General features: G+C 40.0%; 1 protein-coding gene across 5 annotated transcripts in view; it reads left to right on the top strand.

Annotated features, from left to right (window-relative positions):
* SLC4A4 (solute carrier family 4 member 4) overlaps window positions 1-15,843 on the top strand; it is a 419,170-nt gene that overhangs the window by 341,035 nt on the left and 62,292 nt on the right. For all 5 annotated transcript variants that reach the window (XM_069091658.1, XM_069091663.1, XM_069091665.1 and 2 more), the window contains one exon: window positions 1,502-1,572. In XM_069091658.1, coding sequence (XP_068947759.1) covers window positions 1,502-1,572 — 71 coding nt within the window. The remainder of the gene's footprint in view (window positions 1-1,501; window positions 1,573-15,843) is intronic.

Below are 15,843 nucleotides of genomic sequence, written 5' to 3' on the forward strand. Positions count from 1 at the left end.
CCCCAGTCAGACCACATCTCTATTGTATTCATTTCTGGTTGCCATATTGTAGGAAGAACATTGTTTAAGTGGAGGGTGTCCAGTGGAGGACAGCCAGAAAGACCTTGGGATAAAGAATATGAGAATCTGCTGAAGAAAATGGAGAAGAGCAGGGACCTACTAACTGTAGTTAAGAGCATTTGAAGGACTGTGTGTATATAGAAAGTGGGGAGGGGGGAGGAGGTGAGGAGAAAGAGTTGTTCTAATGGCCCCAAAGGGTATAATTATAAGCGCTGGATGTTGTTGGGCCTGGAGTCAGGAAAACAATTCTTAACAATCAGAGCTATTCAGGACTGCCTCAGGAGGTGACTGGTTACCCCTCATTAGACACTGAGAACAAAGGTTGGATAACCACTTGTGAGTTATATTGCAGAGCGGATTGTTGTTTAGACATAGATAAGACTAGATGGCCTTTGAGGTCCTGGGCCATCTTTGGATTTCATCAGTATACTTAGAGTCCTGTTATTGTCTTCTAGGTTCTAGATGTGTGTGTGTGTGTGTGTGTGTGTGTGTGTGTGTGTGTGCCTATGGTGGACAGAGAGAGAGAGAGAGAGAAAGAGAGAGAGAGAGAGAGAGACAGAGAGAGAGAGAGAGAGAGAGAGAGAGAGAGAGAGAGAGAGAGAGAGAGAGAGAGAGAGAGAGAGAGAGAGAGAGAGAGAGAGAGAGAGAGAGAGAGAGAGAGAGAGAGAGAGAGAGAGAGAGAGAGAGAGAGAGAGAGAGAGAGAGAGAGAGAGAGAGAGAGAGAGAGGGAGAGAGAGAGAGAGAGAGAGAGAGAGAGAGAGAGAGAGAGAGACAGAGAGAGACAGAGAGAGAGACAGAGACAGAGAGAGACAGAGACACAGAGAGAGACACAGAGACAGAGACAGAGAGAGAGAGACACAGAGACACAGAGAGAGAGAGACAGAGAGACAGAGACAGAGAGACAGAGAGAGAGAGACAGAGAGAGACAGAGACAGAGACAGAGACAGAGAGAGACAGAGACACAGAGAGAGACACAGAGACAGAGACAGAGAGAGAGAGACACAGAGACACAGAGAGAGAGAGACAGAGAGACAGAGACAGAGAGACAGAGAGAGAGAGAGACAGAGAGAGAGAGAGACAGACAGAGAGACAGAGAGAGACAGAGAGAGAGAGAAAATATCTGTATTTTTCTGAACCCAATACAATGAAACGCTGACTCTACCTTCTTACTTAAATTGCTACCATTCTTTTTTTCTAAAAAGAATTATTGTAGAAGAACATAGCAGCAAAAGATGTTGGAAAACTGATTTGCCTGAGAAAATACATTTAATGAAACTTAATTGGATTGTAAACTGTCCCTTTATTTTCTTGCAATGGAGAAACCTAATTACAAACAAAACAAAACAAAATACTCTCCCTCTTTATATTTTTTACACATTAAACTATAATTTCCATTTGTTTTTCTGGTGTTTATGGTTTCAAATCTCCTCTTGTCTTGCAGCTAACATGTCAGCATTTGATGATATGACCTTCACCCCCATGGGGTTAGTTACACCTTCTTCTACTGTTATGGTGAGTGACAAATGGTCTTGATATTGGATACTATCATTGTTGTATTTGAGGTGTGGAAGTGTCACTAACCTCAAAGTACTTCTGATATCACCACAAACAAAATAGGGTTTAGTCTCAGAAGACTTTATTTCACCTCTTAGTTTTTTTTTTCCCAAATGGAGTAAATATTTTCTCTGACAATGTTTCCCAGAGATCTGCTTCCCTATGACTCGCTCATCCTGCAAGTGATGACCTTAAGATCTTTTCACATGGCAGTAGTTCTGATGTTGAATGTGTGAGTGGGTATTGGGACTGACTCTCCTTTGCAACCACAGTTCAGAATTCTGTTTTTCATAGAATCCTTGGGAGGATGGTGGAGCAGAGCCCTCTCTCTATGTGGTCAGGAAGGACCAATGATTGTTGCAGAATATTCTTTCCCATGACTTGTAACCAAGGAGTGAAAGGGGACCCAAACCAAGACTTTACAAAAGGACTGATTTGCATGCATGGAAAGTCTCACACTGGAAGGACACTTTTGTTTTAGAGCGAAAGACTTTCAGACTCCCAATTATGTCTCTTCTACATAAAACATGACCTATTACCACATCACCAGCTCCCCAGCCTTCATGGTAGCAACACTTAGGATATCTTAAATTGACCCAGTGCCCATCTCTTAGGAGTCCAAAATACCATGGAGACATTATGTAATGAAGACCCACAATAACCCTCTGAATGGCTAATTTTGACATGTTCATTCTCTTCTTCCCCTTCCGCTGGCTTTTGGCTTTCTTTGACTTTTTTCTATGTGTATAATAGAGGCAGGAAGTAAGGGGGGAGGGCAATGACCAACTGTAGAAACCAGTCTGTAGGTCAAGTATAAGAAATGATGAGCTCAATGATCTTAGAAAAAGCATGGAAGGACTTCCATGAAATAAGGAAGAGTGAAATGAGCAGAACCAAGAGAACACTGTATACAATAATAGCAACATTGTTTGAAGGATGACTTTGAGCGACTAAGTCATTTTCACTATTATAAATATCCAAATTAAATCATCAGACTTTTAAGGGTTTGCTGTGTGCCAGACACTGTGCTAAGCAAAAAAAGCGGTCCCTGTTCTCTAAGAACTCACAATCAAATTATGCAAATGAGTATATTCAAATAAGATATATATGGGCAGCGAGGTGGCACCGTAGTGCACAGAATGTTTGGCCTGGAGCCAGGGAGGTCTGAGTTCAAATGTGGCCTCTGACCCTTGCCAGTTGGGCAAGTCACTTAACCACTGTTTGCCATGGGCTCCTCATCTGTAAAATAGGGATAACAATAGCACTAATCTCCCAGTGTTGTTATGAGAATCAGATGAGATGATCATTACAAAATTCTTACATGGTAAGGACTATATAAAGGTTAGTGATTATTATTATCATCATTATTTTGTGCGTACATATGATAAGTGGGAGATCAGCAACAGTAGAAATGCATTTCCATTAAGGAGAATCATGAACGGCTTCAGGTAGAAGATGAGATTCTGGTTGAGACTTGAAGGAGAGCAGGGAAGCTAGAAGATGTATAATCCCTCCGAACGTTTGTTCCTTCTCTCTCTTGAGTATTTCGTCTTTCTCTTGGATCCAGCTTGTTTGTATATATTTGCTTGTTGTCTATCCATTAGAAGGAGCTCAAGGATTGTCTTTTTACCTTCCTTTGTATCTCCCAGTGCTTAGCACAATGACTGGTACATTTTGTTGTTTGTTATTCAGTTGTTTTTCAATGGTATCCAACTCTTTGTGACCCCATTTTGGGTTTTCTTGGCAGAGATGCTGGACTGCTTTGCCATTTCCTTCTCCAGTTCATTTGACAGATGAGGAAACTGAGGCAAACAGGGTGAAGTGAATCGCCCAGGGTCACACAGCTAGTAAGTGTCTGAGGTCAGATTTGAACTCACAAAGATGAGTCTTTCTGACTCCAGGTCCAGAATTCAACCTATTGTACCACCTACTTGCTCTGTACATTGTAGGTGCTTAGTACATATTTATTGACTGACTGAGATAAGGAAGAAGCAAATTCTAGACATGGGGGATAGCCAGTGAAAATTCATCCAGTCAAGAGATAGAGTGTCTCGTGGGAGGAATAGAAAAGAGGACCATGCTACTTGATCTTTCCCACCTTGGTAGACCTTCTTTCTGAAGCCCATTCTCCTGTTTTGTGGGTCCTTAGCCTGGAGCACCATTTCTTGAAGGAACCCAACCATCCTCACTTCACCCATAGATTTATTTTTGCTCTGGACATGTACATCTCTTTGCTAGTAGCCTTTCTCCCAAGCTGTCATCATCTGGTCCCCTTTTTCCTGTTGTCCAGATTTTCTTTATGTATTTATGTGTTATCTTCCCCCAGGAGACTAAGGTTTTTGAGGGCAATGGTTGTCATGTTCCCTTGTATCCCTATCCTTAGTACTCAAGGCACTGCCTGGTCCATAGTAAGCACTTACTAAAGATTTTATCTCCCTTAGAACTGGAAAGGACCTCAGAGATTTGATCTAATGCAATAACCTCATTTTACTGATAAGGAAACTTAGACCTTACAGAGGGTTAAGTGCTTTGTCTGAGATGAATGGAATCTTCCAGTACCAAGACCAGAGTCCAAGTCCCCTGTCTTCTCAAAGAAAAGAGAGAGAAGAGAGAAAGGAAAAGAAGAAATCCTTAAATTAAAATTTAAAATTAAGCAAAAAAAATGTAGATGATGTCATGCTTGAAATATTGAGTAAGGGATGAAAGGAGAAATGAAAGAGGATAGACCAATCTGACTGGAAGTTACAGGGTTCCCTAACTTTGATAATGAACTCTCTGGGCTTTTGGGTTTTTTTCTCCTGATCACTATCCTCTCTGCCCTGCTAACCCACAACCCAGGGTTCCTTCTGCCACCTTCCCTTATCACAAAAACCATACTGGCTGAATTAATGAAAAGTGTTTGCTTTCTGACTTCTACTAAATTTTCACTGCAGCATAGCAGTCATTTTGAGTTGCTTATTGATTATGACTTTTCCTACCATGGCTATTCTTTTTCTTCCCAAGTCTCCATCTTCCCATTTTCTTCCCTGACTCTCAGTGTCTTCACCTGTCTTTTTACTGAGAAGATTGTGGCTAATTGTTATGGACTTTATCAACTCCTGTCATCTACTCCTCTAAACTCTTGATATCCTCACCTGCTTTCCCTTCCTTCCCTCCAGAGTCAGAGGAAAGTGTGGCACTTACTAGGTTTGATCCCTCTACCTTGTATCCTCACCCCTTTCTCCTTCCATCTCCTCCATCACCTTACTTCATAAATATTACATCCTTTCTCTGATATCTTTCCCTTTTTGCTGACTCCTTTCCCTCTGCCTAAAAATATGTTCTTGTGACCCTATGCCAAAAATACATTCCCTTGGCCCCTCCATGCCTTCATCTGCTTCTTTCTCTTCATCATGAAACTTCAGAACCTCATGCTTCCTTACTACCCATGCATTTCTTAGTTCCCTACAGTCTGATTCCCATCCCCAACAAACAACCAAAGCATCTGGTGTCATATTTTCAGGCCTTATCCTCATGGACCTGGGGAGGTCAACGTTTGACACCCTTGACTTACTCCATCCTCTTTTTTAGACTTTCAGAATTCTCCTAGTCTGGGTTTTTTTTTTCTTTTTGCTGTTGCCTCATCTGTTTCCAACTCCCTTAAGCATGGGTGACCTTGACCCTCTTTTTCTTGCCATTCCCTCCCTGGTGATCTCATCTACTCTCATGGTTTCTGTTATCACTCTTTATCAGTTAACTCCTGAATCATATTTCCACCTCCACCCTTTGCCTAGAATCCTAGGACTGGATTTTCAACCACCTGCTAAATATCTCCACCAAGATATTGTACCAGTAAACCCTGCTCAATTATCCCCAAACAAAATTCATCAGCTTTACCCACAAACATGCCCAATTCCCTAAATTTTTTATTCCTTTCAATTTATTTTTTGACGCTGCCACCCTTTCACTCTCCCAGACATAACTTTAGAATCATCTTTGACCCTTTCCTCATCTAGACCTCCTAGATCTTTCCACTTTATCTAATCAGTTGGCCAGTCATATCTTATTGATTCTACCTTGGCACTATTTCTCATATCCAGGGTCTTGTTTCTCTTCTCACTATAAACACACAAGTGTATATCTTTATTACCCTCACTTGAACTTTTGTAATAACCTTCTCAATGCTCTCCCTCTCTCTGGTCTATTCTTTCCTTAACCTGTCTGTCACTACTGTTTTCAAAATTAAATTTTGCTTTTTAAACTATTAAGCAATTATTTTTCCTCCCAACTCCCTGTTTTCAAAATTATATTTTATTTTTAAACTAGTAAACAACTATTTTTTTCTGCCAACTCCCTGTTTTCAAAATTACATTTATTTTTTTAACTATTACGCAATTTTCTTCTTCCCAACTCCCTATTTTCAAAATTAAATTTTATTTTTTAAACTATTATGCAATTTATTTTTCCCTCCCAACTCCCTTCTTACCTTGAAAAAAAGAAAAAAATTAAACAACACCCTCATAACAATTAAGGAGAGTCAAGCAAAGCAAATTCTCATATTAATCATACCCAAAAATGCATGCCACAGTCTTCACTTTGAATCTCTCACTTCTTTGTCAGGAGAGACTTATTGGCAGTCCTCTGGAATCCTGGTCAACAATTGCATTGATCTGATTTCTGAATTCTTTCAAAATCATTCATTTTTACAATATTAATGTTAAAATATAAGTTACTCTCTTCTTTTTGATCACCTCATTCTGCATCAGTTCAACTAAGTCTTCCCAAGTGTCTTGGGGATGATCTCTTTTTTTCTTGACATACTATAGTATTTCATGACATTACTATGTCATACTTTGTCCAGCCATTCCTCAATCGATGGGTACTCCCTTAGTGTGCATTCTTTGCTACCGCCAAAAAAAAAATCTGCTATGAATATTTTTGTACAATGTGTCCTTTTCCTGTTTCTTTGATTTCCTTATGGTTTAGGTCTATCAGTGGTATCACTGAATCAAAAGGTATGCACAGTTTAGTGACTCTTGGGGCATAGTTCCAACCTGTCATCTTTCCAAGATACTACTATGATCATTATGTTGAAAAAAAAAAACTTTCAGTGGCTCCCTATTGCTTGCAAAATAAAATATAAAAATCTATGTCTCTTTAAATATAGTTATATCCCTACATATGCATCTCTCTGTCTCTGTCTCTCTCTCATTCTATTGTCAGATTATCAGATTTATTGTTGTTTATTTGTTTCAGTCATATGGGATTCTCCATGACCCCATTTGGGGATTTCTTGACAAAGACACCCGACTGATTTTCTATTTCCTTCTACACCTCCATTTTTAGTGACTTTATTCCCACTCTGGCCCCATGTCTACAATGACTTCTACTGCTCCTAGGTGAAGATTGTTAGAATGAATTGCTCCATTCCCTCTCCTCCAGATCATGAGACCTGGGGGATATGTGTCTCATAACTTGGGGGAGTGATTCATTCTAAGACCCTCCAAGCAGATTAGCAAATAAATCTAGAGAATTATATGGGTCCCTGAGTTTGGTAGGCCCCCCTAGAGAGGGAAAGGGAATTGTATTGACTGTCTCTGGGCTCAGGTGTGAGTTGTTTGCTTCTTACATAAATAAGTCTGTGTTAAGCTGAATTTATTTTTTGCCTGAGTGCTTGCGTGGGAGGCAAAAGCCCTTTCCCACTGCTGCAGATCTCCAAATATGAAGCAGATTCAAATGGCCCCAGGGCAGACCTGCGTGAGACAAGAGCAGATGAATTCTGAGGTTTGGGGGAGGGGCAGGGAAGCTTAGGTTTCTGAGAACTGCCGGGGAGAGATTTTCTTGAGATGTCCTGAAGATAGAATCTGATCCATGTGATGGGCTTCAGTTCAGTGCTACTGGTTACTTGCTGTTCCTTCCTTCCTTCAAGGTCTCCCTAAGATGCTACTTCCTCCACTAAGCCTGCCCTGACCCTTCCTCAACTGAAACTGATCTTTCCTCCTCGAATTTCTCGTAACCCTTTCCCCTAATCTCTTGCCATTTTAAACAACCTTCCTCGTGCCATATATATTTGTGTACTTGTCTTTTTCTCCCTGTCAGATTAGTGCCTTAAAAGCACAGTCTGAGTCATGCACTTTTATATCCAGTAGCTTTCACATAGTAGGTACTTCATGACTCCAGAATCAAATGGTTGGGGAAATGGGCTGGGGTCTGGACCTGTGATTTCATGGATAATGTGGCATAGTGGATAGAGGGCTGACATTGGAATCAGGAAGACCTGGCATTGAGACCTGCCTCCGAAACACACAGCACTGGCTGTGTGAATCCTCAGGCACTTAGCACCGTGCTCAGTACATAGTAGGACTTTCATAAATATTTAAACTAAATTGACAGCTTCTTAGTGCTGCAATAGGGGAGGTTTCCATATGAAGAATTCTCTACACCAGTGAAATCACAGATCCAGAAATCACAGATAGGATATAGACACTGAAAGAGATATATTATTATTAGTAATAGTAATAGCTAGCATTTATATAGCACTTTACAAATATTATCTCATTTTATTCTCACTGTGATCCTGAGTGATAGGTGTAATTATCTCCATTTAACAGATGGGAAAACTGAGACCAGCAAGGTCACACATCAGTTGTCTTAAGGCTAGATTTGAACTCAGATCTTCCTGACTTGAGACCCAGCACTCTATGCACTGTACCACCTAGCTGCCTCTAACACAGTAAATTAGTTCAGTAAAATAGTAAATTAGAAGGTTCAGGAGAATGACATGGTCCTGTTAGAGGATTTCATGTGAAGGAGAAATAAGTGTCAGCTGAAGGGGCCAGGGAAGGGTTCCTAAAGCAAGTTAAATTAGAAAGAAAACTTTTTTTTAAAACAAGTAGAATTTTTATGGGCAAATAGGGTTAAGGAGAAGGGAATCACAGCCAGGGGAGCATGGTAGGTATGGCCAAAGGGGTGGAGGAGAGCAAAGTAGAAGGCAGATTTGAGGGACAGTGAGTAAGCCAAGTTTGATGGAAGCAAAAAGCTTTTGTTAAAGGAAATTGTGGGAAATAAGACCAGAAAGGTAGATTGTGACCAATTTGTTTTAATTTGAGTATTTTAATGAGTCCTTATACCCTGAAATATATCCAAGATCTGAACAAAATGGCTTTATTTCCCAAACTTAAATATGGAATTGTATCAATTAGTTAACAAATGTATATTAAGTGCCTTTTGTGTGCCAAGTATATATATATATATATATATATATATATATATATAACACATGAGGAAACTGAGGCAAACAGAAACTATATATTGCTATATAAATTTATATAGAGATATATAGTTGCTATAAACATATATATACCCAAATGTATGTATATATTTGCATAATATATGCATATATTTATAGGTATGTATATATACAGACATATCTATCTTATCTAGCCATCTATCTACTTACCTAACTACTTATGTACCATATCATCTATCTATCTATCTATCTATCTATCTATCTATCTATCTATCTATCTATCTATCTACCTATCTATCTATCATCTATCTGTGTCCATCTGTCTTTCTATCCAGCTGTATTTTACCCAGGCTAGAAGTCCAGCAGCCACTCACAGGTCTGTTTCTACCACTGATTGTTGGCACAAGAGTTCCATTTCTGACCTAGGCTGGCTCTCCTCTCCTTAGCCAGCCAACTCACTCACATGTTAGTCCCAGACTTAGTTCAGACACTTGATTGCTTTTAGCTCATTGCTCCTCAGAACTCCTGAGCTCAAGTGATGTTCCAGCTTCAGCCTCTCCCACTATCTGGCAGCATGTGTGTTGCCACGCCCAGAAACCACCAAATAATCTTAAAGAAGGCTAGGCTGAACAATATAATCTATCTTACCACCCCCTTATAATCTCAAGGGATGAAAAACTGAGGGTCTTATGCATGATTAGTTTGGTCATTTATGTAATTTCCTATGAAATGAGATGTTAATGTCAAGAGGCAGCCTTGAAGGACTGTCCACTTATCACAGTTCATAAAAGTACATCCAAACCCAACACTGTTGTGCCTTGGCAGACTATTGAGCAGAATTTGTATATGTGCAGTAGATTTTATGCTCATTTTTAACAGTATTTTTGTGTCCACTTGATCTTAGGTTTACTGTAATATAATGTGAGTACTGTAATAGTGGGCACTATAGAATACCTAGTCCTAATATGTTTGAATGCTGCCTCTCTTAAGTCTACAGAAAAGCAGCATGTCACTGTATACTTTATCCAGCAAGGGAGTATAAGATCTGAGTTGCCCACCAGCTGGTGCTTTTCTGGGCATAGCTCCCCAGTACATGTATAGATTGTCTGTCCAAAATTTGCAGTAACCCCTTTGGCCACTAGAGGCCATTCAGCCTGCAGATATCTAAATTACAGTGAAACTTCACAAGCTGAGTTTTTATTCTTGTTGTAACCTGACTATATGCATTACTCTCTTATTGATTTGAATTCTTAATAGCTTCCCTGAGTCCCAAGGCTGATAATTCAAAGACAGAGTAGGGGAGAGGGGTCAGGACTGGCAAAGTCTATGGTTTTAAGTTGGTTGTACCAGCGGGGTCCAAAACCTATTGGATGATATGGAATATTATTCAAAATAATTAAAAATATGAAGTCTGTAGCTCTGGAGTTCTTACTTTATGGCTAGACTTTTCTCTTTCTGGTCTTGATGTCTCACATTCAGAAGACTCAGACCCTCACATCATACCATGATCACTTAATTTATTGAATATAGCAAAAAACTAAAAAAAAAAAACTCCTATATGGACCCATGTCCTAAACCATTTTCCACTTACCCTATGATCTCTGCAAAGGTGGTGAGAAGTTCCTATATGCACCTCATCCAGCTCATGGAAAAAGGATAATGAGGTGGCTGAAGGTCTGGGATCCACTCTGGGTAGTAGACTGAACCAAGAATAGAGAGTGATGCAGTCTTCTGCCTTTTTGCCCAAGCTCAGTCAGAGTAGGAGCAGCTGTTAATCACAGGTCTCAGAATCAACATAGATCCTCCCCACATTTCAGGGCTCTGGCAGTTTCAGATGGCTGATAGCCCCAGCCATCCCTAATGGAAGCCTGAGAGTCTCAATCTGCTAACTGGCAGTGGCTCTTTGCTACACATGATCTACATGGGAGTTAGCGATCTCAAGGACAGGAGAAGGAAGATAATGGCAGTGAATTCTGCACACCAATGTCTGAACCCCATGTCTGTCTTACTATGCTTTTCTGCCCATTGTGAGCGTGTGCCCCCCAATGCCTCTGGTGAGGTGGAGAGAGCTGCCATCATCAGAACTACTCTGCCAGTGTCTCTCTCTCCCCACATTATCATTTTTGCCCTAAGGCCAGAGGAAAAATAATAAAAAAAAATCAGATGGATAAGAGTACTGTTTGTGTAGAGAATGGAGAGCAGCCCGGACACTGACATATACTAGATGTATGGCCCTAGGGAACTCTCTCTGAAACTGAAAGCTGCAGAGGGGTTTATCTTCATTGGTAGAGGTTGTTTCCTCACTGGGAGGTCTGTTTCTTCTTAATCTTAGTGCCTTCTCTCTGGGACTACCCCTAAGTTATCCTGTGTATTTTCTGTTTGTACAGATTTGTTTATGGATTGTCTCCCCCATTAGGAGAAGGATTCTTTTTCGCCTTTCTTTTTGTCCTCAGGACTTAGCATAGTATCTGACACTTAGTAGGCACATAATTAATGTTAGCTGATTGACTGACACTGATAAAATCACGGACATGGTCCAAAATTTAAAACTTAGTGATGATTTTATGTCTTTGAGAAAGGTTCAGGACAGCAGAGAAAGCATGATTGAAAAGAGTGAGGCCTTTAAAGATGCCTTAAGTCTTGCCTTCACTCTCACCTCTACCACTAAGTCTCTGTGTGCTCTCCACTAAAGTTCTGTTTCCCTCATGCCCTCATTGATGAGTTATGTGTGTATGCTTCAGCCCAGGGGTATATAACACCGAGAATGGGGAAGTACGAAGGACGCTGGAGGAAGCAAGGTTTTCTTCAAAGATCACAGCATTCCTCAGAGTGCTAAACTCCCCAGAGCCATCATTATTTATTTATTAATGGACTATAAAGCAACATTGATCCTCATTCATGGCCCTGGGTGATATGGCTGAAAGGATGTGATGTCCATCCATAACTGTAGTCTTTAGTCATTTTCAATCATGTCTGATTCTTTATGATCCCTTCTGGGATTTTCTTAACAAAGATACGGGAGTGGTTTGCCATTTCGTTCTCCAGCTCATTTTACATATGAGGAAACTGAGGCAAAAAGGGTTAAGTGACTTGCCCAGAGTCACACAGCTAGTAAGTGTCTGAGGAAGATGAGTCTTCCTGATTCTAGGCCACCTAGCTGCTTTTCCTAGGCAACCATTACTCCAGTTCTGAAACAATTGAATCTACTCTTGTTTCTTCTCCCTTATACTTTCTTCTCTCCAGCTTTTGAATACCATCTCCTGGTTCTCTTCCCACCTATCTGAGTCCTTCATGGTCTCCTTTGCTAGATTTCTTTCTGTGTCATACTTGCTAACTGTGGCTGTCTTCCAAGGCTCTCTCCTGGTCCCTCTTGTCCTTCTAACCTATTTTACTTGGTGATTTCCTCAGCTCCAATGATTATTTCTTTGCAGTTATTTCTAGAACACTCTGTCCAACCCCAACCTCTCTCCTAACTTCAAGGCTCACATCTCCAACTGCCTATTGGACATTTCAAAATGGAAATCCCATAGTAATTTTAAGAGAATTCATCATCTTTCCTCCAAAATCCTCTCCCCTACCAGGACCTTCATGTTACTGTTGAAAGCACTATCATTACCCTGATCACCTAGGGACACCTGTCTCATCATTATTTCTCTACCCTCATATTCAGTCCCTCACTGAGTTTTATTAATTTTACCTTCATAATACATCTAGAAGCAGCTAAGTAGAGAGAACACTAGAGCTGGAATCATTAAGACATGAGTTCAGATGTGGCCTCAGATACTAGCTTAACCTCAGTTTTCTCATCTATATAATGAGGATATTAATAGCTCCTATCTGCCAGGATTGTTGTGAGGATCAAATTAGATAATTGTAAAGCAATTAGCACAATGCCTAAGGGGCAGTATATGGAGTATAGTGCTATATGCATGGCAACTATTATTATTTTCTTGGATAAACCTCCTTTTGTCTTCTGACACTGCTACCTCTCTGGTGCCAGCCCTCCTAACCTCACACCTGTGATATTACAGTAGACTTTGAGTTGGCCCATCTTCCACTCAGCTGTCAAACTGATCTTCCCAATGCACAGATCTGACCCTGTCACCCTTCACCCCATTCAAATAAGCTGTAGGGGCCCCCTGTACCTCCAGGATCGAATATAAAAATCTGGTCGGCTTTTACAGCTTTGCATTACCTGGTCCTCTTCTACCTTTCCAGTGATCTTGCTTACATATACTTTAAGATCCTTGCTGTTCTTTAGATATGACACTCCATCTCTCACCTTTGTCCATTTGCATCGGCTGTCCGCCATGCCTGGAAGTCTCTCCCTGCTTGTCCCTGCTTCTCAGGTTCTCTGGTTTCCTTCAAGTTTCAGCTAAAATCCCATCTGCAAGAAGTCATTATTTTATTCCTGCCAATTCTAGAGTCTTCTCATAATATTACTTCTAATTTACCCAGAGCTGTGATAGAGGGTAGGACTTCATTTGGCTCTAGGTCCAGCTCTTACTCCAATCCTGGATTGTATAAGGAAGCAAAGCCTGGTCTCAGTTTCCCAGCTGGAGACTATGGTATGGGAGGCAGTACTTGGACACAGCAGACCCTGAATGTAACCTCTTTACGGTAACACCCAAACTCACTTTCCCATCCTTGCTAAATTTCAAGATCTTTAGATTTGATTTGCAAAACACCAGACAGATACATTATTATGAACATACCATCCCTGCTAAAAAGGGTTCTTTTCCTAAATTTTAAATTATTATCCAGAAATCCAAATCCCATTCTCAAACAACATCACCTTAACTAGCCAGTCACCTCCCAAATAATTTTTTCCCTCCATCCCTGACCCTCAAAGGGCAGTGGTTATAAAGATACAATCCAAGCCCCTTTGGTCTTCAATTTCAGGCCCAAGACTTTGCAATCTTTGAAAGAGAATCTTGAAAAAGAAAACTTTCCAGATTGTTTCTGGCCATGTCATTTGGCTCAAACAAATCACCAGAAGTTGCTGGTTTGAACAAGTCTTGCATAGATCTGAGCTATACCTTAGACATATGCCCCCTGGAAAACAACAGACCTTGGGGTGGCCAGGTGGCTCAGCGAGTAAGAGCACCAGCTCCAGTGTCAGGATGACCTGGATCAAATCCGGGCTCAGATACTCAGCACCACACCCAGAAATAACTGGCCGTGTAACCTTGAGCAAGTTACTTAACCCCGATTGCTTTAATAAAAAAAAGAAAAGAAAAGAAAAGAAAACAACAGACCTCTCTGTTGTAGTAGTCAGGTTAACAGAGAGGTGCTTTCATTCTCCTCTTGGGGGTGGGGATTCACCAAGTCCCAGTACAATTTTCTCTCAAAAACTCCGGGACCATCTTACCCACATTCAGTAGCTCCAACTCTGGACAATACCATAAACCTAGTGTGTGATCATGGCCCCCCATCCCCATATCCTACAGATCATTTCCCCTTTCTAGTCGCTATTGTTAGTGTTTATAGTTCCTTATCCCCTCCAGGATTTTGTGCATAAAGAACATACTGTGCCTCAAAAAAAATTTAATTAACATTTTAAAATTTAATTTTAAAATGTTAATTACTTTGTGATCCTGGTAATCATCACAATGATCCTCTAAAGCTAATCCATGAAAAATTGCATGGTCCCACTTCCCAGACATATAGGAAGCCAAACTACTTGTCTTCAGTCTTAGATTAATGAGTTGATAGAAACAGGATATTTTAAGGAATAATTGAGTCACAATGATAATTTCAACTTGTAGGTCCTTAGCAATAGACATTGCATAACTAAGATACTGTTTGTACTGCAGAAACATGACAGTCTTTAGCCCTCCTGTCCTGCTCTCAAGTGGAAGCTGGTGGTCAGGAAATGAGTTTGATAGCAGCTTCTTCCTCAAGAGTCTGTTCTTGAGATGAACTAGGGCATAAAGTGCTTTACACCTTTAAGCAGAGTTCATAAATGTCCCTTATTATTGAAACTTTATTTCCTGCAGCACTATATTCTTCACATAATAATTGTGGGATGAAAAAAAGGATGCTTTAGAGCTAGGGTTCTTATCTTTTTGTTTTTGGGGCCCCTTTGGCAATTCGGCAAAGCCTATGAATACCTTCTTCAGAATAATGTTCTTAAATTTGTAAAATCAAATACATGGGACTACAAAGGAAACAGATTATATTTAATCATAATTGTCAAAATATTAAAAAAAACACAAAAAACAAGCTTACCAACTCCAGGTTAGAAATTTCTGCTCTAGATGCTGAGGTACATGCCGCAGTGTTGTAAAGAATAGCTTGAGATAGCAAGAATTTAAAAGTGATGTATTGAGACAAGGAAGAAAAATGTATATATTTTCTTTTTTTCCAATCACATGTAAAAACAATTTCTAACAATTATTTTTTTTTAATTTTGAGTTCTGAATTTTCTCCTTCCCCCCTCTACAGCCTCATTGAGAAGGCAAGCTATTTCATACAGGCTATATACATGTAGTAATGCAAAACATATTTCTATATTAGTCATGTTGTAAAAGAAAAATTAAAAACCCACCAAGAAAAATAAAGAATGTAAAGTTTGCTTCAATCTGCATTCTGACTCCATGAGATCTTTCTCTGGAGATGGATAGCATTTTTCATCATAAATCCTTCTCGATTGTCTTGAATCATTGTATTGCTGAGAATAGTTAAGTCATTCATAGTTGATTGTCACACAATGTTGTGTATGTTTTCCTGGTTCTGCTCACTTCACTTTGTATCAGTTCATATAAATCTTTCCAGGTTTTTTCTGAAAGCATCCTGCTCATCATTTATTATAGCACACTAGTATTCTATCACAATCATATACCACAATTTATTTAGTCAAACCCCAATTAATGGGCATACCCTTAATTTCCAATTCTTTGCCATCACAAAAAGAGCGTCTATCAATTTGTTTTGTCTGTATAGGTCATTTTCCTTCTCTCTCTCTCTCTCTCTCTCTCTCTCTCTCTCTCTCTCTCTCT

Source organism: Petaurus breviceps, unplaced genomic scaffold (genome assembly GCF_028583685.1).
Source record: "Petaurus breviceps papuanus isolate PSGF00001 unplaced genomic scaffold, PetGlider_PUasm1.0 126, whole genome shotgun sequence".
In the NCBI taxonomy this organism is placed as follows: domain Eukaryota; kingdom Metazoa; phylum Chordata; class Mammalia; order Diprotodontia; family Petauridae; genus Petaurus; species Petaurus breviceps.